General features: G+C 38.2%; 1 protein-coding gene across 4 annotated transcripts in view; it reads left to right on the top strand.

Moving 5' to 3' along the window:
• Positions 1-511: 511 nt before the first annotated feature.
• CRBN (cereblon) overlaps positions 512-23,258 on the top strand; it is a 29,782-nt gene continuing 7,035 nt past the window's right edge. The window contains exons 1-6 of one of the 4 annotated variants that reach the window (XM_032290516.1): positions 571-649; positions 1,130-1,220; positions 4,934-5,040; positions 6,265-6,467; positions 7,581-7,730; positions 12,333-12,492. In XM_032290516.1, the coding sequence (XP_032146407.1) occupies positions 4,957-5,040; positions 6,265-6,467; positions 7,581-7,730; positions 12,333-12,492 (597 nt within the window). In that variant the 5' untranslated portion in view covers positions 571-649; positions 1,130-1,220; positions 4,934-4,956. Of the gene's footprint in view, positions 650-1,129; positions 1,221-4,933; positions 5,041-6,264; positions 6,468-7,580; positions 7,731-12,332; positions 12,493-23,258 lie in introns of all 4 variants that reach the window. The other 3 variants (XM_032290514.1, XM_032290515.1, XM_032290517.1) reach the window with 3 other exon arrangements.

Raw genomic sequence — 23,258 nt, 5'->3', positions numbered from 1 at the left:
TTCCGTTCTATGCAATCATCATTTCAAGTATGTTTCTGATTAATACTTGATAATTTTGGAATGTGCATATATGGAAACTACTGAAGTTGTTGAAAAGAAAATCAGCAGTAATTCAACCACTCTCCGAATAACTGATGCATTTCCCCAGGCTTTATATACATGTTTCTTATTTTAAGAATTAAAACTAATGCTGCGTGAACAGGTTTCTATTTGCTTTCTGCCCCCTTCGTTTAAGAACAAGGTGGAGACTAACGGCTCTCAGCCTTAGTTTCTCCATATGGAAAATGTGATGATTAAATAAGTCATGCTAAGGGCTGGAACAAGGTGAAGTCTCTGTTAGCGCGTACGCAGGGCACTTAGCCATGGATGGCAGGAGACAGCGTTCTGTCCTGGGCAGAGCACAGGCTTTTAATTGTCCTCCCGCCCAGGGCATCACTTCCAGGTCTGGGTTGGCGCCGCCTTTGTTCCTCTGGTGCCGCCAGGAGGCGCTGTGGCCCCGGTGCGCGGCAGCGGCGCGACGCGAACCCTCCCCCGGAGTCCCCGGCGCCGCCCTGTCCCAGCCTCCTTTGCGGGTAAACAGACATGGCCGGCGAGGGAGATCAGCAGGACGCTGCGCACAACATGGGTAACCACCTGCCGCTCCTGCCTGGTAACCGCCCGGAGCCGTTCCCTGGAGGCGGGAGTGGGGCGAGGCCCGGAGCCGCTAGCGGTGCAGCTGGGCCTGGGAGGCGGGCGTGGGGGCGCCGAGACTGGCCAGCCAGCCCAGCAGGGCCGCACTGGGAAGCCGCTTCAGGTCGGCCCTCGGCCAGCGATGGAGTCGCGGCGCTTTCTTTGCTGCTCTGTCGCCCCGAGCTGTGGGCTAGGTTGTCGGGGGTGGGGTGGGGGGTGGCGTTTGCTCCCAAGAACAGGGAACCTGTCCTTCCATCCTCCCTGTCTCCTGAGTTTAGCTCCTAGGAAATGCCCTGAAACTAGGGGACCGGGTCAGATTCACAGCTGTTACTTTTGCGGGACTCCTTCCTTTTATTAAGAGTGAAAGCTAACATGTACTAAGCACTTACCATGTTAAGAGCCTTGCAGTTAACGCTTGGCATGCATTTCGCCTTTTAATCCTTCCCACATCAGTTTTCAGTTTCCGATTTGATAAGCGAGTAATGGATTTGCAGATCAGTTCAGTGACTTGCCCAAGGTCACACAGTTGCAGATCCAGGATTTCAGCCCGGGTGTGTCTGTCCTATCTCTAAACCACTTCTGTATTCAGTTTGTTTTTCTTACTACTGGTCTGTTTTTCTCAGGCGTGTACGAATATGCTTAATCAGAGATAGTTTTTCTTTTTCCTGTGTGTTGTGTGAAGTGTTTAGACCTTGGCCTTATGTTGAAATACTGAGCAGAAAACAAAAAGGCATGGAATATTTTATAAATTTTTGATGGAATGCTTTTCAAAAGATGCATCTAAACTTGAGACTATTACCTGCATCCCTTGGTTATTTGACAGACAGTATATTAGTTGTTTTGAGGATGAAGTAAGAGCTAATACGGAATCTGATACTTGAGGTTTACTATCTAGGCGGGGCTCCTGAGAATATAACTAAACCTAAATCAGCTGCAGAGGTGGTTGATTTAGGGCCAGATAAGTGAATGCTTTTATGGTTTTTCAGAGACAGGTTGTTCGAGTGTTAGAGGAGTTGGGGAAAAGCCTTTTACGGTAAATCAGGAGACATCCAAAAGCACATATTTAGGATATGGTTGTGGGACATAAGGCCTAGGAGGTAGATTGGGTCTAAGTTGTTGACAAACTGGCATCTCTTGCGGTGGGTTGGGGTTTTTCCTGTGGGTTGCCAAGAAACAATGTTAGGTATCAGGTAATTGCCTAGGGAAATCTATGCTTGGAAGATTAATTTGTCTACTGCTAGCAGCATGTATTAAAAGAGGAAGAGACTGAGTGCATGCCCACCATATAGGAGAGAACTTTCCTATAAAAATAAGTCATAGTCAGTGATTGTTCTTGAAGCCATCCTAGCTGAACTGGCATAAAGGTAAGTATGCCAGCCTTTGATGGAAAGCTGAGCTGTTTTTTCAGAGACATTAGCCCTACTCTCTGTGCCAAATCCAGTGTTTCAGGGAGAATGGTGAATAGAAGAGGGAGGATAGTGATGTTCTGTCAGCATTCACATGGTGTCTCTGCATGAGATGAGTCATCAGAGTTCACTCTGATAGCTCTGAACAGCATATGTGTGTTTTTTTTTTTTTTTTTTTTTTTTCGAAAAAAATTGAGAGAGGGCCCAGAGATGATGTAGATATAGCAATAATGCCTTTCCAAATTACACAAGTTTTATTTGTAGAAAAATGTTGGATTTTCCATAATTCCATGTAGTACGAGTTGTTCTGAAGAGTAAATCCTCTAAGTTCCAACAAAAAGCCTTATATTTGAGATGTGAAGAATTTATCCTAGGCAAGTGAAAAGTTAATAGTAGGGGAAAGTGATTTTTAGCCATATTTATGAAAAAATGTTACTAAAGAAATTATTTAGAGGCTGGAAGTCAGAAGAGTTAAAATGTAAATTTTTAACAATATTAATTCCAGCCTTTGAGCTGATAGTTTATCTTTTAAACTTTCTGTAGTAGAACAGTAAAATGGGTTGTGCTGCGTGCCAAGTGATAGCCATGCTGTCAGAGTTGGAAATACAAAGACTTTGATTCAGAATATTTTTCTCATTCATTTAGATTGTTCTTTATCTCTTGGTGAAACTTACATGTTCCAAGGAAAATTTGTATGAAGTGTTAAACCATTGACCACATATAAGTTGAAGTCATTCTGTTTTTGAGGGATTTTTATATCTAGGAAACTGTAGAAATAAATAGAAAGTCCAAGGTTACCATATTTAAAAACATTTGTATTTTCTGTCAGGGACCTGGTTAGAAATGGTTTGACTTAAACAATGATATGCACAAAGGAAAAAAAGGATTATTTTGTAATGACATTTCATCAATTTAGAAGTTTATTTGGGGCATTTAAAAATACGTGAACTGGGGAGTGAGAAATGAGATTCAGTAATCCTTTATTGTCCATCTAGGCCAGGGTCTCCCAACTTCAGCATTTGACTTTTGGGCTGGAGAATTCTTTGGGTGGGATTGTCTTGTGCATTGTAAGATATTTAGCTGCATACCTGGCCTCTACCCACTAGATGCCAGTCAGACTCCCTTGGTTATGACAGCCAATATCCCCTGAGGGGCAGAATCACCTGTGGTTGAGAATCATTGATCTAGGACAGGAAATTTACTCATACTTTGTATGAAAAGGACAGACTCACAGCTAGTAGAATAGCACCTGTATTGTGTAGCTTTTTCTAATTTTCTTTGCTGTCATGTGTAACATCTGGTTTTCTAAGACATTCTTTTAAAATGTTTAATGTTTTATGCCAACTTTATTTTTAAATTTAAAATTACAAAGCAAAACGGTATGAAAATGATTGCAAAATCTTTGTCCCGCAGACTGGAGTGCAATGGTGCAATCTCAACTCACTGCAACCTATGCCTGGTTCAAGTGATTCTCCTGCCTCAGCCTCCTAAGTAGCTGGGATTACAGGCACCTGCCACCACATTCGGCTAATTTTTTATTTTTAGTAGGGACGGGGTTTCAAGATGTTGGCCAGGCTGGTCTGAAACTCCTGACCTCAAGTGATCCGCCTGCCTTGGCCTCCCAAAGCGCTGGGATAACAGGTGTCAACTACCACACCCAGCCATCATTTCATAATAATGGTGACAGTCAGGGGAATGATGTCACTAGAAAAATGCTGTAAAATTCTTCCTGCCAGATTCTTTCTCTCATTTTTAATGAACAGATCTTGCCTGCTTTACTTCTTTTCTTTCTTAGGTAGGAACTCTTTGAAGTTGAGAGTTTGAAAGAACCTTAGAGATTGACTTGTTCAAGCCTGTCATTTTGCAGATGAGGAAACTAAAGTTTAATTGGGCTGAATGAGTTGTCTGAGGTGTTAAAATTACTGGTGAAGGAGAAGAGAAAAATCTCCCATATAGAAGAATTTTAAATAATTTATATAGGTATTTCCCTTTCAAGGGAGTGGAACATAATTCATCACCCCTTGAGTGTAGGCTGCACCTGGTGATTTGCTGCCTAAGGCTACAATGTGAAAAGGAGGGGAAGAGTAACTTTACAGTGGAAAAACCTGACACATGCTGCTTTAGCCAGATGATCAAGGTTAACATCAGCAGGGATAGTTCATAATATATAGGGTTGATATGTAATAAAAACAGTACATTGGCGACAGACCCCATTTCTAAAAAACAAAAGAATAACAATACTTCACTTCTGTGGTCTTCCTCCCTAAAACACGTAGCTTCAGTCTAATCATGGGAATTACATCAAACAAAACCCAGTTGAGGGATACTCTACAAAATAGCTGACCAATACTCCTCAAAACTCGGAAACAAGCAAAGTCTGAAGAATTACCCTAGCCGAGAGGAGGATAGGAGACATGATAACTAAATGTAATATGGGATCCTAGAACACAAAAAGATTAGATAAAAACTAAGGAGGTCCAAAAAAAATGTGACCTTTAGTTATAATAATGTACCAAGACTGACTCCTTCGTTGTAGCAAATGTACAATGCTAATATAAATTGTTAGCTATAGGGGAAAAGTATGTGTGACATACAGGAGCACTCTGTACTATCTTTGCAACTTCTCTATAAATGTTAAACTATTCTAAAATTCAAAGTTGACTTAAAAAAAAAAAAAAAAAAAAGATAGCTAGTAACAGAGCCCAGCATAAACCCCAGCCCTCTGGCTGCCTCTTCACAGTACTGTAGAGTTTACCAAAGGCATGTGGTTTTACAAGTACCCCTTTTCTGAAGATGAGATTATGTGTTTGAAAGGGTTTTCATTTTTTTTTGTTTCTTACAATATTCTACTCTTACAGCAGAGAGTGAGGAAGAAGATGAAATGGAAGTTGAAGATCAGGATAGTAAAGAAGCCAAAAAACCAAACATCATAAATTTTGACACCAGTCTGCCAACATCACATACAGTATGTAATTTAGTAATAGAGCTAATATAATATACATTTAAATGTAGAAAAAAGTTCTTAAAAACAAGTGACAGATTTTTTGTCTTATTGGATATCAGAAATTGTGGATGAGGACATAGGCTGTTTGCAAATAGATAAACATGTAACTAAGGTTTTCTTTTTTTGAGATGAAGTCTTGCTCTGTCACCAGACTGGAGTGCAGTGGCATGATCTTTGCTTACTGCAACCTCCACCTCCGAGGTTTAAGTGATTCCCCTTCCTCAGCCTCTTGAGTAGCTGGGACTACGGGCGTGCGCCACCATGCTTGGCTAATTTTGTATATTTTAGTAGAGACAGGGTTTCACTATGTTGGCCAGGATTGTCTTGATCTCCTGACCTCATGATCTGCCCCCCTTAGCCTCCCGAAGTGCTGGGATTACAGGCGTGAGCCACCGCACCCAGCCATAACTGTAATTTTTAAGAAGCTTGATACTATGTTGTGATGGAATTGCTTGAAGAATTGTCGCTCTTTATAATCTTTCTAGTAATTGAGCTATTAAGTACTTCTCTGTACTTCTAGGTACTGAGTGTTACTGAACATGTAACATTTTATACTTGCTGTTTTTGATATTTAGACATAGAGATGTTTCTTATCTTGGTAAAAAGAAAATAGCTTGTACTAAAAAATTCTTGAATTTGTATGTTTTTGAGATTCATAAAAGATTAGAAATTCTTCTAAGAGTTAAAGTTAGATTAAAAATTATATTTTCACTTGGGATGCTTATATACCACATTTTTTAAGTAAATATTTATAACCCTATTTGTATTTCTTTTTTTTTCTTTTTTTTATTTGAGATGGAGTCTTGCCCTGTTGCTTAGGCTGGAGTGAGTGCAGTGGCACAGTCTGGGCTCACTGCAACCTCCGCTTCCTGGGTTCAGGTGGTTCCCCTGCCTCAGCCTCTCTAGTTGCTGGGATTACAGGCATCTGCCGCCACACCTGGCTAATTTTTGTATTTTTAGTAGAGAGTGTTTCACTGTGTTGGCCAGGCTGATCTTGAACTCCTGACCTCAGGTGATCTGCCTACCTCGTCCTCCCAGAGTGCTGAGATTACAGACGTGAGTCACCATGCCCAGCCTGTGTTTCTTTTAATGTGATTTGCTCTTTAGTCTGTTGAGCTTGTATTTTTATTTGTATTTTTATTACATATCAATCATGACACTGTACCTATATATGTTCTTAAATAGTACCTAGGCGCTGATATGGAAGAATTTCATGGCAGGACTTTGCACGATGATGACAGCTGTCAGGTGATTCCAGTTCTGCCACAGGTGATGATGATCCTGATTCCTGGACAGACATTACCTCTTCAACTTTTTCACCCTCAAGAAGTCAGCATGGTGCGGAATTTAATTCAGAAAGATAGAACCTTTGCTGTTCTTGCATACAGGTAAAATATTGGAGTCCATTTGCTTAATACATTTCCTCTCATGGGTAATTGCAGTGGTCAGTGTTAAAGCCAAAGCAGGCTGTTGTTTTGCGTGTACAGGAGAGGTTGGATAAGAATGTGAGGTGAGGAATTTGGTTAAGCAGAAATTTGATAGTGCAAGTTGGAGTATTTTTGTTCATTTCATTAACATCTAACTCAGCTCTTCACTGTCATACACAATTTAACTTTCTGGTATTTGAAAAATTTTTAATTATTAATATTTTTTGAAAATCATTTTTGGAATCTTACTTTCAAAAACTGTCTTTAATAAAGAGAAATAAGGCTTTTATATTTGAATGTAAATAATTACTTTTCCAAAAGGAGCGGTCTGTTCTTTTCCTTTCTCTCTCAAAATTGATAAGTTGTACCATTTTAAATTGGAACTGAACTTTTGAGTATCCCATGGCAAATAAAGGAAATCTGCAGTAGAGGCAGGAAATACATACAGGAAGCTCCCACCCCCATACAGTACTGCCAATAAGCAGCAGAAATGGTTAAGTCATTTCACAAAGTGAAGGAATGTTTGGTTTGGTAAATGAGTTTAAACCCCTGTAAGTTCTAAATTATTTTCAGTGACTAGAAATCTTTTCCTAAAGTTTTCTAATTGTGCTTTTTGAATCCTCCTTCTATATCCCCCATGTGATTTAAAAATAAATAAAATGGGACATGGTGGCTCACACCTGTGATCCCTGCATTTTGGGAGGCCGAGGCGGGCAGATCACCTAAGGTCGGGAGTATGAGACCAGCCTGACCAATATGGTGAAACTCTGTCTTTACTAAAAATACGAAAATTAGCCTGGTGTGGTGGTGTGTGCCTGTAATCCCAGATGCTCAGGAGGTGAAGGCGGGAGAATCGCTTGAATCCAGGAGGCAGAAGTTGCAGTGAGCTGAGATTGTGCCACTGCACCCTGGGCAACAGAGCAAGACTCTGTGTCAAATAAATAAATAAAATTATAATAGCTTTGTAGGAAGGGTTGGTTCTATAAATTGTTTATGTATATTGATTTTGCCAAATTTGCGTATATTTAAAATTCAAATGTTCAAATTTCTTTCTTTTTGAAATCTTCTTGGAAGCAATATACAGGAAAGGGAAGCACAGTTTGGAACAACAGCAGAGATATATGCCTATCGAGAAGAACAGGATTTTGGAATTGAGATAGTAAAAGTGAAAGCAATTGGAAGACAGAGGTTCAAAGTCCTTGAGCTAAGAACACAGTCAGATGGGTAAGAAATAACATATACCTTAAAGCTCTGTGAATGTCTTATAATGAAGTGGTTTTCTTGTACTTTTTCTATTCTGCTGACTCTTCATATTTTGTAACTTTTAACTAGTTGTTCTCTTTCCCTTCTAAGGTATAGCCCAGTGGTTTCCAACCTTGCTATGCATCAGAATCACCTGGGAAGCTTTTAAAACTATAGAAGCTTGAGTTCCAACCTCATCTCCCATCTCCAGAGAGTGATGAGGCTGCAGCATCTTTTAAAAATGAGTTTCAGGTGATTCTAATGTCCCTCCAGGTTTGAGAACAGTAATGTAAACACAAAGGGAAGTGCTGTTTGGGGCTTGGCTTCTTTAGGATTGAAGGACTCTCAGAGGGTAAGAGGTTAGGGAGACCAGAGGCTTGTGAGCTGCCTGTGTGCTCACCAGGACAGCTGTGGTTTTTGTAGCATTGTTGTGATGTTTGAAAGCCACACTGGCTACATCTGCCAACTGCTCTGTCTGAGCTATACAAGCTATTTATGTTTAGTGTCCATCTCTAGTGTGAATTTTATATCATCTAGAAAAATGCTGTTTACATAATAAGTGATCAGTAAATACCTGTACTCTATGTACTTTCTGACATTTAGAAATTCCCTTAGTGTACTGTTTTAGCAGTTACTCAGTTTGGCATAGCTCTCATGACTAGGTTTTGCAGAAATTCAAGAGATACACATTAAAACAGACACAAAAAGTCTAGTTTAAAATCCTCTTTTAAAAAGCAAACAAAATAAAGCATTTGTCTTGATCATTGGATATTACCTCTTAAGGGAGTGCTTCTCAACTGTGACATGTCACCTGTGAGGTCTTACAGATACACAATCTTGGGTTCCATATAGTACTACTGAACTGGTTTTCAATTTATACCCAGAGTTGAAAATCTCATCACACCTCTGTGTTGCACAGGTAATGTCTTCTGAACACATGGAAGTTCTGAGTTTTTTGGGGGTGGGGGGTTAACACTGAAAAAAGAATATCAGCAGCATGAGGGCAGGAAGGTTTTGTCTGTTTTGTTCCACATGGTGGGCATACCTATATATGTTTGAATTGTAAAAACATTGACGTGTCAGGCAGCTCTTTGGAGTAAAGAGAGCATAAAGTAATGTGAGATGGGATTGCCAGAGCTCTTAGGCTGTTTGGTTCTCTCCTGCTACTTTCCCAGAACATTCATTGTGCAAATTCTGATAGCCTTACCACATTGCACTGTCCTTACAGGATTATATGTCTGTCTCCCTCAGTAGATAAGCTGTTTGAGAACAGTGACCAAGACTTATTTATGTTTTACGTTTAGGACCATAAATTTTATAAGAATGAATGAAAGAATGATCTCCAGTAGGGTCTGCATTATGATAGTTAGCACACTGTTTCGTTACTGTGGATTTTGCTAACAGTTCCATTTTTAAAGCACTTCTCATATTCATACAATTTTGAATATTTGTGAATACTATTCCAGAACCATAAAGGAAAATTGACTTGGGCTCAGACTGTTTTGACGTTAGTGACTTTTGAGTGTAGAAAAACTATTGAACACAAGATGGCAGTATGTCATTAACTCTGAAAACAAGACAAGGAATAGCTGTTTGACTCTAGTAAAGATTAACAACAAACTGACAGAACTATACAAGCCTTGGGGGGGATATCCTCTCCAGTATTCTGTGGACCCATTATTAAGGCCTCTCATAAGGGTATGTCTGTCTGCATTTAAAAGGCCTCTGGAATGAGATGTCTCTTGGCTCCACTGCTTCTCTGGCCCTGTAGCCGCCTTCACTGGAAATGGTGAAATCAAAGACATTCTTGAGGTGAACTCGTGCAGTGTATTCTTTTCTATATCAGAATGCCAAGTACTAGAGAGGTTAAGTAATTTGCCTAAACAGCTAGTAGGCGACAGACCTGATTGGTTCTAGGTCCCTTGACTTCCAAACTGGTACTCTTTCATTATACCAGAATTTATCCATAGCACATTTGAAACTCAAGCCAATTTCCCTTTCTCCAGTAAAATATATAATATTCATTTATTTTTTTTTGAGAAATAAGCTTATAGAAAAACATTTTAAAAAATAAAAATATCCATTTGTCTTTTACCTAAATGATACTTTATGTATTAGAAGTATGCTACAGAGGCCAGGTGTGGTCGCTCATACCTGTAATCTCAGCACTCTGGGAGACCAAGGTGTGTGGATCTCTTCAGGCCAGGAATTTGAGACCAGCCCCATCACTACTAAAAATACAAGAAATTAGGGGTGGGGGGCGCGGTGGCACATGCTTGTTAATTCCAGCTACTTGGGAGGCTGAGGCATGAGAATCATCTGAACATGGGAGGGAGAGGTTGCAGTGAGCACAGATCATACCACTGCACTCCAGCCTGGCCAACAGATTGAGGCTCCATCTCAAAAAAAAAAAAAAAGATACAGCAACCAGAGTCTGTGTCTGTGTGTGTGTGTGTGTGCGTGCACTTCTGAACACGTGGAATTTTTTTTTAATTAATAAAAACATAGGTCTCATTGACGTAGGACTCTTCAGAAGTTGCTACTTCTTAGCATGTAGAGAGGAGGAGGGGATTGATATATCCTGTTGGCATCACAAGAGAAGACTTCTTACCTGTCATGATTGAAACCAGTAATTGTTAGTCAAAAAGTTAAGCTGGAAATCACAAAATGTTACACATACATAGCTTAAATATTTTATTTTTACTTAAAGTGTATAAATCGACTCATTTTTCATTTGGAGAGGCCAAGGTCTTTTAATTGAAGCAGGTCTGCAGATTGGAAATTACTGTAGACTTTCTGACACTTTCATCGTACATTATCCACAGTTTATACTGCTAGTTTTTCTTTAAAGAGAGATTCTAAATATCAAGGCAATGTAAGTGCAAATTTTTTCCAGATTTGTTCAGTTTTTTCTTACTATTAGAGTTGTCTGTACCTAATTTGAAAGCAGTTTTTTTATGTCTCAACTTAATGTTCCTTGAAGCAATGTTATTGTTGTACTCATATTTCACTGGTTTTTATAACATTTGTATAAATTATGTTGCTGTAATCACAAAACAACTGTGATAAACCAGTTGGAAAGAAAGAAAACTAGCTTATGTTAAAAACAAAACTCAGGTGCTGGGAGAAGAACGAGTCACTGTGTATGCAGTGGACCCTAGGCATGTTTAACCAGATGAAGGAGAGCATTCTTTAATCCTGCAAGACAATTCAGACAGCTTGTACTGCAGACTAATTATTAACTTGATCTATAAGACAGGGGATCAATAATGTTACTATTTTTATCATAATCAAATCTTATATAGTAGTTGGGTAAAGCATAATTCTTAATTTAGTTGCTTATAACTTTAAAGAAGAATCAGATTTGTAAAAATTTCTAAAGGATGGTATATATACTTTACCTTAATAATAAAGTTATTTGTGTTCATGAATAAGGTGAAGAAAATTGAGATTTTGTTTCTAATGAGCTCTAATAATGCAAGAATACTTGACCATAGTTTGACTATAGTAAAATTTTTAACATTTTCTCAAGTCACGTAGACAGAAATTTTCTGAGTATTTCTAATGAGTTTGCAGGAAGGAAATAAAATTAGTAGAGTGAGTCTACTATTATCATTAAACCTAGATACTTTCTGACACACTCAGCTATTTTCTTTCAATAAATAAGTAAAATGTCAGAATTTCGTCCATAATATTTTGTGGTCAAACAGTGGTTATTATGAAAGACTACTTTAGAAGTCTTAGGTATCACTAGTAGTAATAAAGCAGAAACTTTTAATACATTTGACTTTGTCAGTCTAACAGTGTTTTGTAGTAGCATTTGAATATAGTTACATATTCTACATTTCAAAAGCTATACTCTAAAAGATAGAACGCCTCACGGGAAGACAGCTCATAGTTACAGCCTTCCTGTTTGCACTAGTTCATGATAAGATGTTTGCAATTATATTCTCAAGTAGCATCTTGGAAATGACTTTATTATGACATTTTTAAATAACTTTTAAGAAAAAATGTATAGTGTGATCCTTTGTGTATTCAAGGTAAACTTTTAAGAATGAAAAGGAATGCACACAGAAAGGCTGCATGTAATTCTTTGGTGTTATTTTAATTCATCTATGTAAATACATTCTTGATTTTTCTCTACATTTCTCTACTCAGATAACTTATGAGAAAGGATATATGTAAGGGTTAAGCAGCATAAGAAGTAAGGATAGAAGAGTTTGGGTATCTTAAGAATGTTTCAGAAATTAGTATCAAGCAGTAGTTGTATGTTGATTTTTTTTAAAACTTTGTTTCATTTATAGACTCTGTAGTTATCTGAAATGTATAGATCTCCCTTTCCATTCCACAGTGACATTGAAAATCCATAGCTTAGTTTAACTTTGCTTTTAACTTTGGTATGATTTAGGAAATAAAATTATTTTCTGAAAGTTTTTATATCTTAACATCAGCATTTCATGAATATGTTAAAAGATAAAATTTTGAAAATCTTAGTGTTTAAAATTATCATCACTGTTTAGAAACTTATAGTTTGAGTTAGTTGATCTTAGAAATGAATACCATGCTTGGTTCTCTTTATTTTAGAATCCAGCAAGCTAAAGTGCAAATTCTTCCCGAATGTGTGTTGCCTTCAACCATGTCTGCAGTTCAGTTAGAATCCCTCAATAAATGCCAGATATTTCCTTCAAAACCTGTCTCATGGGAAGACCAGTGTTCATATAAATGGTGGCAGAAATACCAGAAGGTGAGAAACTAATTTTTTATGCATCTTCAAAAAATGAAGACAGGTTGGTTTTTTCGTGTTTTAAGAAAGAAACAGAAACAACTCTCATGATTCATTCCCCAGACACCTTGCGTAGCACTACTGTAGCTGCATTTGATCATGGCCGGTCACTCTGAAAATTCCAAAAGCAGCTATTTATGTAAAAGCAGTTTGCAAAAGTAATAAAATGTCACACAGCTGTAAGGTATCTTTATTATGCTTATCAGTTATATTAACAGCTTATGACTGTAAATTCCATAGGAATCACTTATTAAATGTTCAAATTAGATGTTTGGCTCTTGAGTCATAAACATCCAATATCTTAAAGAAGGGAGGATTCATTTGGGGTAGAGTGGTAGTAGAGAAGTAGAGTCTGTTTTCCTTCTTACAGACCAGAGAGAAAAGCATTTTTTTTTTTTTTTTTTTTTTTTTTTTGTTTTTTGCTATGTGTTTCAATGAAATGCAGTTGACATCGCAAACACTGATGTGAAACTAGATGCTCTTTAAAAATGTTGCTCGTTTGGGCACTAATTCCTAAGTAGATCCTTTTGACTAAATCATAATTGTCGTAGGGAAAAAAAATTGAAGGAGCCTGTTTCTACTCATTTGTGAGATGTATGGTTTTAAGTATAGGTAATATTTTTAATTTCTGCCTAAAGAAAAAACTACTGGTTTCTAAATTTAGAATAATTGGGCTTTTTGAGGTTTATGTTTTTTAAATATGGAAAGGAAATTTCCATTGCAACCTTAAAAATTCTGTATTATCCCTTTGTTGAGTGGTGAGGATTTAATATTTTAATGTAAATTAGTATAGGATCCTAATTTAACATAAATTAGTATGGATAGTTTATGAAGCAGACTCACACACTAGTCATTGTACCCAACTTTTATTGTTTTGGCAGTAAAATTCCTCCAGTTTTGAGTGAAAACTTGTGCAGAGTGGGCACTTGATGGGCATCAGGATTATAACTGGTGTCTTTAAGAAGTTTTATCTGTTTCATAGTACAGTGTGTTTTGACTAGTGTTTCTAAGGAAGATTCTAATCAGGAAGATATAATTAGACTGCTTGAAGACTCCCATAACCTTGAAACTGAAAGGTTTTTAAATGTTTAATAATATTGATACTGCCTTTAGTTAACGGGCAACTTGTGTATAGCTGTGTGTATTAGTCCATTTTCACACTGCTGATAAAGACATAACCAAGACTGGGCAATTTACAAAAAAAAACAGAGGTTTATTGGACTTAAAGTTCCACCTGGTTGGGGAGGCCTCACAATCATGGCAGAAGGTGAAATCAAGGAAGAGCAAGTCACGTCTTACATAGATGTCGGCAGGCAAAAAGAGGTTGTGCAGGAAAACTCCCATTTTTAAAACCATGAGATCCGGTGAGACTCATTTATCACAAGAACAGCACAGGAAAGACACACCCCCATAATTCAGTCACCTCCCACCCGTTTCTTCCAATGACATGTAGGAATTGTGGGAGTTAAAATTCCATTTGAGATTTGGGTGGGGACACAGCCAGATCATATCATTGTGCCATACTTTCTTCTCCATACCAGATACAGACACTTTAAAATATGCATTTACCCTTGTTCTTTTAACTGAAATGTGGGAACTTTTGCTCCCATAGTAATTTTAAATGTTACTGTTGAAATAAGTATGTCAATGATTGCTGTCAGTATGTGGCCTCCAAGAAGTAGATGTGGAATATATTAAGTCACTTAGTGCCTAAAAGTGTGTTTGGCACTGGTTTGCTACTGAAATATGTGGCAAGGTAACTGCATCAGGATGTTCCCAATGTGTCATATTAATATACACATGGTTGTGTATTTCATACTGGATATTTTTTTAAGGGGGTACAGGCATACCATGGAGATATTGCAGGTTCAGTTTCAAACCACTGCAGTAAAGCGACTATGACAATAAAGTGAGTCTCACGAATTTTTTGGTTTCCCAATGCATATAAAAGTTTTATTCACACAATACTGTAGTCTATCACTTGTACAATAAGATTCTATCTAAAAACACAGTGTATATACCTTAATTAAAAAATACTTTATTGCTAAAAATGGTAGCAATTACCTGAGCTTTCAGTGAATTACAGTCTTTTTTGCTGGTGGATAGTCTTGTTTCGCTGTTGACAGCTGCTGACTGATCAGGGGGGTGGTTGCTGAAGGTTGGGGTAGCTATAGTATTCTCTTAAGACAGCAGTGAAGTTTGCCCCACAGATTGACTCTTCCTTTCACGAAAAATCCCCCTTTGGCATGCAGCACTGTTTGATAGCATTTAACCCACAATAGAACTTTCAAGATTGGAGTCCTGTCAAAACTTGCTGCTGCTTTATCAAGTAGGTTTATGTCATACCCTGGATTCCTCGTGTCATTCCAGCATTCACAGCATCTTTAGCAGTAGATTTCTTCTCAAGAAACCACTTTCTTTGCTCATCCCTAAGAAGCAACTCCTTATCTATTCATGTTTGATCATGAGATTACAACAATTCAGTTCCATCTTTGGGTTTCACTTCTAATTTTAGTTCTCTTTTTATTTCTGTCACGTCAGCAGTTGCTTTCTCCATGGCGGAAGGCTTGAAGCCCTCAAAATTGTCATCTATGAGGGTTGGAGTAAACTTCTAAATTCCTGTTACTGTATATATTTTGACAACCTCCATGAATCATGATTATTTTTAATGGCACCTAGAATGGTGAATGTTTTTCAGAAGGTTTTCAATTTGCTTTTTCCAGATGCATCAGAGGAATCACTGTCTGTGACTTGTAAGGCAGCTGTAGCCTTACAAAAAAATGTATTCTCTTTTTTTTTTTGAGACGGAAATTTGCTCTGATTGCCCAGGCTGGAGTGCAGTGGCGTGATCTTGTCTCACTGCAAACTCCGCCTCCCGGGTTCAAGCAAGTCTCATCCATCAGCCTCCCGAGTAGGTGCGATTATAGGCATGCACTACTATGTCTGGCTAATTTTGTATTTTTAGTAGAAACAGGGTTTTTCCATGTTGGTCAGGCTGGTCTCAAACTCCTGACCTCAGGTGATCCATCCACCTTAGCCTCCCAAAGTGCTGGGATTACATGTGTGAGCCACCACACCTGGCTGAAAAATTTATCTCTTAAGTAGATTTGAAAGTCGGGCCGGGTGTGGTGGCTCATTCCTGTAATCCCAGCACTTTGGCAGGCTGAGGCGGGTGGATCACGAGGTCAGGACTTCGAGACCAACCTGACCCATATGGTGAAACCCTGTCTTTAAAAAAATAATAAATAAAAAAGAAAGTAAATTACTCCTTGATCCATGGGTTGCAGAATGGAAGTTGTGTTATCAGCCATGAAAACACTATTTGATCTCCTTGTATGTTTCCATTGAAACGCCTGGGTGACTATATGTACATTGTCAGTGAGCCGTAATATTTTGAAAAGAGTCTTTTTTCTGAGCAGTAGGTCCCAACAGTGGGCTTAAAATATTCAGTAAACCATGCTCTAAACAGATGTTCTGTCATCCAGACTTTGTTCTATTTAGAGAGCACAGACAGTATATTTAGCATCATTCTTAAGGGCCCTGGGATTTTTGGAATGGCCAGTGAGCACTGGCTTTAACTTAAAGTCACCAGCTGCATTAGCCCCTGAAAAGAGATTTAGGGCCTTGCTCTGGATTACGCTTTGGCTCAAGGGAATTTTGTGGCCGGTTTGATCTTCTATCCAGACCGTTAAAACTTTTTTCTCCATATCAGTAATAAGGCTTTTTGCTTTCCTGTCATTTGTGTGTTCACCAGAGTAGCGCTTTTAATTTCCTTCAAGAACTTTTCCTTCATATTCACAGCTTGGCTAACTATTTGCCCCAAGAGCCCTAGCCTTCGGCCTTTTTCAGCTTTAACATGCCTTCTTCACTAAGCTTTATCATTTTTAGCTTTTGATTTAAAGTTGGAGATGTGTGACTACTCTTCCTTTCACTTGAACACTCAGAAGCCATTGTGGAGTTATTAATTGGCCTACTTTCAATATTGTTGTGTCTCAGAGAAATAGGGAAGCCTGAGGAGAGGACGAGGGATGGAAGGGCTGCTCAGTGGGGCAGTTAAAAACATACTTACTATGACTAAGTTTACTGTCTTACAGTTCATCGTCCCCCAAAACAGTTACAGTAATAAGATCGGAATTCACTAATCACAAATCATCATAACAGATATAACAATTAAAAAGTTTGAAATATTGTGAGATTTACCAAAATATGACACAGACAGGTAGTGAACATATGCTGTTGGAAAAATGGCTTGATAGACTTGCTTGAAACACGGTTGCTAGAAATCTTCAATTTTTTTCTTAAGGTAGTATTTGTGAATTGCAGTATGCCTGTATTAAGTATTTGGGTATATAGAATAGTTCTTCCACACCAAGATGGGTTAAAAATTCTTAACCATTAAAAATCCTACAGTAACTCTTCTTTGCAAAGCTGTAAGTATGGGGTGAGAGCAGTGGTAGTTAATTCCTGACTTAAGTGCTCTCAGTTCTGTGGCTTGCCCATAGGATCCTGCAATCTGAAACCTGAACTTTGGCTAAGCCAATAAGACTACTTTTAAAATTTGTTTTTTCATGTGAGTTACTGCTTAAATTCTTCCTGTTCTATGGTTAAAGCACCTTGTTAACATTGCATATCCAAATTTGCCCCATCATTAACAAGAACAAGAAAAGATAGAGCTGCAAAGACCAAAGAAGCACATATTTGCATGGGTTCAGATCCTCTGAGCCTTTCCTGTTATTTCTCCAAGTCATTCCAGACTCTCAACATTAGTCCTTGGTTATTTTCATTTTCAGAGTTGCCAAGGGCTAGAGAGAAGGTGCTAAGCAATGAGAAGGCCTAAAAAGTTTTAGATGATCCACATATCTCCATCCTGTGTATGTCAGGTTATCTAGGGTTCCCTTGTTTAAACGTTAATAGAGTTTCTGAGGTTCTGAAACTTGGAATCTCGATCACTAGGCCAAGAGAAACAGCTAGCTGATCTATTTTGGACTCCAAGTGACCTACAAACTGTGTTCTGCTTTAGAGAGACCACTTAGAGCTATTCTGTGTGCATCAAAAAGGAATCTAACAGGGAAAGCGGATGGCAGATACCTTTGGTAGGAACTCCATTTGTAGTGGGACCATCTGAGGGGTTTGGCCTGCTGTATCTTTAATGGGACACTGGCTTACCATGGGGCTGGATTATGTAACAGTGCTTGTCTTTAGACAGTTAGAGGGTTCAATTCATTCCTCAAGTCTTAATAGAGCTTGCTTGTATCTGACTAGTCCATCTCGCCATAATCTGAAGCACTGCCTATGTGTGTTCTGTCTCCATGTCTGAGTATAGTTAAAATGGTCAGAGTTGAGAGATGCTTACATAACTGTAAGCTAACTCAGCGTAATAAGGTTGTCACACACTTTTCATGCAGAAAAGGAACTTAAAGGATCCAGGATTGTAGTCTTCCTGAGATGTATCGGTTAACCTTGAAACTATACACAGCATTTGCAATGGAAACCTAAACATCCCAAATGACATGAAATAGAATTATTTAAGCTTCTGGAAGTGTTGCTGTGTTATCTACCATCCTACAAGGAAGCATTAGAAAAGATTCAGCACATGTCTCTCCTGATTAAGGAGTTAGGCCAGTGTAATTAGGAAACACTTCCCAAACCCACTTCCATCTAGAGACCTTTATTGTTCTGGAATTCGAGCTCTGAAACTGTTTACTACTTTTCCCATCACAGTGCCTTTCTCTATTCACTGGTTTACTGTAGGATTCTCTGAAATCCCCCTACTGTAAAAATCCCCCTCAAAGAAAAGAGGAAGCTTTTTAAAAACCTGTTTGGAGTATGACTTAAATGTTTCTAAGTATGTTCCTGCTTGCCCAGACCATCTGATTATTCATATATCAAGGCTTACTATGTTAATCAGAAAAGAGTTGAGTATAAAATGTAAAGAGAAGTCAAATGGGAAACAAAGATATTGAGAAAGTCATTGGTGCTCATCTTTCTGGCCTCTGCTGAACTTAGCGATGGTTGCTCCTGTTTATGGCATAGAGCGGGAGGAACTGAGCACGAATTTGGAAGGGCAGGAACCTCAAACATGATCTCCCAGATTAGTGTTGAAATCACCTCCTAATTCTCTTTATCAAGATACAAATGTTCTTATTTCTTATGCAGAAGGATACATATAGTGTATCTTTTAGGAGTTTCTTTTGTATTAGTTTATAGAGCATCACTCATTCTTAAAGCTGCACAGAATTCTTTTGTATGGATACACTATACTTTATATAACCAGTCCCTTACTGATGATAGATCTGTACTGTACAGCATATACCAATGGCCTTTTATATAGGTAAATATTTGATAACTTTTGAAGAGAGAGATTATTGGCTTACAGGGTAAATGCATTCATAATTCTTGACAGTTTTAAAAATAATTTTATTTTCGAAATACTTAAGGTATTTGTAGTTATTTTTATTATCATTGTTTCATCATGGCCTCACAGGCAATGTAGTATCAAACCTGATGTTTGCTGATCTAAGTGAAATATATTACATTGAAGGTCAATCTGAATTTCTCTGAGAGCAAGGGTAAGCATTTTGTTTTAAGAGCAGTTTGTATTTCCTTTTCTATAAAGTATTTGCCCATTTTCCTACTGGCTTGTTGATTTCTTGTAAGCTTTATAATCTCTGTAATTAATGATTTCCAGACATTTTTCCTAGTTTGTTCTTCGTTGTTTTTGGTGTGCTCTGTCATACAGAACTTTTTTTTTTCTTATGTAGTTTAATTTTTAATGCTTCTGTATTCTAAATCATAGATAAAAATGATACTCCCATGCTAAGGAATGTCCCCATGTCGTCTTTGTATACTCACTGTGGTTTCATTACTTTTCCGTGGAAGGCTCTGATCTTGTGCAGTTGATCCTGGTATAAATTTCACTTGACTTTTTACCAGATGGCTCCCCATTGTCTTACTACCAGTTTTGGAAGAGTCCATATTTTCCCCCATTGATTTGAGGTACCACCTTTGTCGTAGACCACATTCATATGTTTACTTTTCTTCTGCTTTTTTGGTTTATCTGCTTGTGTGCTACCGTCACTGTTGTGGATGTTGGCACTTTATACTTTGTGTAAATACAAATAGGGTTGGTAAGCCCCACACTGCTCTTCTTCTGTCAAGCTTTTCAGTGACTGCCATTGATCAACATTTCCTTGTGAACTTGAGAATCTGTTTCACCTTGTTCCAGGATAATAATAGTAAGAACAGTTACACTGTTGTCTATTTTTATATTAAGAAGAAAGGTCTTGAAGTCCTAGGCTGTGTATTAGTCAGATGCTTCCTCAGAAAGACTGGTCATTTCCCAGGCATACATCTTGTATGTGCACTTGTGTATCTGTCATTAGCATATAAGCCTCAGGAGGAGGAAAGAGCTTATCATTCCATGCCAGTTCTTAATTACCATGTAGGAATTTGGTAAATTAAAGAAGGAAACAAAAACTGGTAACTTTTCTGACTGGTAACTTTTTAATTATTTGTATAAATTATTATCATTTACATTGCCGATTATAATAGGATGTAATACAATTAAGTGACCACTTTTAGTCACTATATAAAGGAAGTCAATTGTTATTTATGTTTAGCTTTTCACATTACTGTTTCAATGTTCATTGCACTCCAAAGACTCCCTTAAGTGGAGTTTCACATTTCTTGAACATTCTACATTGTTGGGAGGCAAAGCTGAAGCCCTATGAGGCTTAAAAATGGAGGAATGTGATAGATTACCTCCAGCTAACAGATTCATTTTAAGGGCTTTTATGCCCGCTTTCAGTAATATATCCTCCTGTTGCTAGAGTGACTACTACTCTGCTGGAGAATCCGTCGTTGGCCACTTTAAAGTGCCTAAAGTTTTTGGCTAGTATTAAAATTTTCTTGAGGTATAACCATTTTATGACGTTAATCATGGTGTTGATATATTTAAAGAATGTCTATAAATTGCTAGAACTTATATATTTTACCCAGATATAAGACAGGAGCCTTTCCTATTGTGCCAGGAAGCTAAACGGGAATCTTAAATTTGAGGATGTTGAGATGTCTCAAATTCTGGCAGTCGCTCTGTAAAGCTAGCTAATCTTTACTGGTATGCATCTCTTCAGTGTGTCTAATTGACTGTGTAACACACATCACAAATAATAAGGATGTATTTTGCATCTGTCAGGATGGTCCAGACAAAGAATTTATAGAGGTCTTCTCACTCTGAAAATAAGGTACCCGAGACTCTAGCCTGCCTCACGGGCATGGTGGCAGAGTGAATGTCTGACCCAGTGTGCATTGCTCTCAATATGCTAGTGTGCCACATTTTATTTCCGCTTCATTTCCTTGACATGGGTGCCAAATGAAATTATACTTTTGTACTACACTTTTTTACATTTTTTTGTATTGCAAAAGTGACCGTTCTGATATGTGAAGTATATTTTAATAACTGAATGAGGAATGTGTCAGTCAGCCAAACAAACTTTCAGTTGGGTCTTTGTCATTTTGTAATTCAAAGAATATATAACAGTAAGCTTTTTCCCTCTAAAATATAAGCTCCACAGGGCAATGAATTTATTCCGTTTTTCTTATATTCACTGGCATAGCCTAAATGTATAAAAATAATTAGCCTTACACATGTTAGGCACTGTATTAGTCTGGTTTCATGCTGGAAATAAAGACATACTCGAGACTGGGTAGTTGATAAAGAAAAGAGTTTTATTTGACTCACAGTTCAGCATTGCTAGGGAAGCATCAGGAAACTTACCATCACAGCAGAAGGGGAAGCAAACATGTTATTCAAACATGATGGCAGGAAGGGGAAGTACCAAGCAAAAGGGGAAAAGCCTAAAACCATCAGATCTCATGGGAACTCACTATCATGAGAAAAACACGGAGATAACTGTTCCCATGATTCAATTACCTCCCACCGGATCCCTCCCACAACGTGTGGGGATTTTAGGAACTACAATTCAAGTTGAAATTTGGGTGGGGACAAGCCAAACCATATCGGGCACTCACAGCATTTGTTGAACAAATAATGGTTAGTCAGCCTCCCTGCATACAAATCCTTGCTCCTTCCTTTTTACTGACTGTGTGACCTTGGGCTAGTTATGCCATCCTTTTGTGCCTCTGTTTCCTTATCTTTAGAATGGAGATAATCTGCTCACCTTATAATATTCTTAAAAGAAGTGTGAAGTTCTTGGCATAATACTAATGGTTGCCATTGCTGTTTCTGAATATTCAGAGCTACTTGATGTGCTGTTTGTAGGATTTTTAAAAATTCTGTAATTGGATTGTGACAATAATCTTACCATTAGATATTTGGTCTTAAAAGTGAAGGCCAACTTATTGGAGAGTACCTTAAGGGTCTCATGGTCTGTTTTCTCAGGCTTTACTACCAGAGCACATAGTCGGAGGCCATCTCAGATAATCTTTGGCAGGGGTCCCCAAATCCTGGGCCACGGACCAGCACTGGTCTGTGGCCTGTTAGGTACTGGGTTGCACATCAGGAGGTGAGTGGTGAATGAGCAAGTGAAGCTGAGCTCTGCCTCTTACCAGATCGGGGTGGCACGGATTCTCATAGGATTGTGAACCCAATTGTGAACTGCGCATATTAGGGATCTAGATTGCATGCTCCTTATGAGAATATAATGATAAATATAATTCATTGGAATCATTCCAAAACCATCCTCCACCTCATCTTTTGAAAAATTGTTTTCCACAAGACTGGTCCCTGGTGCCAAAAAGGTTGTGGACTATTGATCTCTGTGTAGTCTCAAATACAAGGATTATATTAGCCATAAATGTTTCTCATTAAGGAATTATTTGAGCTGTAGCTGATGTTTTAGAACAAGTCTGTCCTCTTCTCTGTTGCAACTCCTAAAACATTTCAAAACAAGTATGGCCACTTGAGAGACAGCTCTAAACTGAACATCCCAGGTAACAAGACATACCCTTTGATAAACTTCCCATGTTTGAACATCATGGAATAGAATAACACTGTCTCTAAGATTCTAGTGCTCTATTAAAACCACAGTTACTTTTGCACCAAACTAACATAGCTGGAATAGGATTGGGGTGGTAGGGAAGTAGAGGGTGTGAGTAATGTAGCACGTTGTACAGTTGCGTAGCACAATTCCAGCTATCGGCTCAGTCCCGAGTCCCTTTCGTGTGGGCTGTGTACCCACATTTCCTGCAGATTCTACTCCCGTACTTGCAAGATCAAATGACTAGGTATGAAACATACCTAGGCTAAGTATCACTCAGCATATGAAATATACCTAGTCATTTGATCTTGCAGGTGCAGCAGTAGGGTCTTCCTCTTGTTGTGCTAAATATTACCTTGTTTTTCTTGTTCTGGTCTGTTAAATGTCCCTTTTGATCTGCCTTACTCCTTTTCTCTCTCACTTTCATATGTCATGTCATAATGTCAAGTAACATTTACAGTGAAATTACGAAGATTTGTGCATATGCAGGTTTTGTTTTTTGAGAAAAATGTGGTGATTCTTTATATTCTGCTATACCTTGTTCTTTGATCTCTTGCATTCCTTGGTATAAACATATTCTAATGTATTTCACTCTATTTCTGATTGATGTTTAGGTTGTTTCCCATTTGTTGCTATTAGCAGCACTGCTGCAGTACATCCCTTTAGCAATATTTTTGTGTCCTATAGACCATTTGCTTCTCTTTCAAAAATTTTGTGGTTATTTTTGCA

This window comes from Sapajus apella, unplaced genomic scaffold (assembly GCF_009761245.1).
Source record: "Sapajus apella isolate SASKATOON/1434 unplaced genomic scaffold, GSC_monkey_1.0 scaffold23, whole genome shotgun sequence".
Lineage (NCBI taxonomy): Eukaryota > Metazoa > Chordata > Mammalia > Primates > Cebidae > Sapajus > Sapajus apella.
Note: the sequence above shows the minus strand (reverse complement) of the source record. Positions and strands in the feature narration are given on the sequence as shown.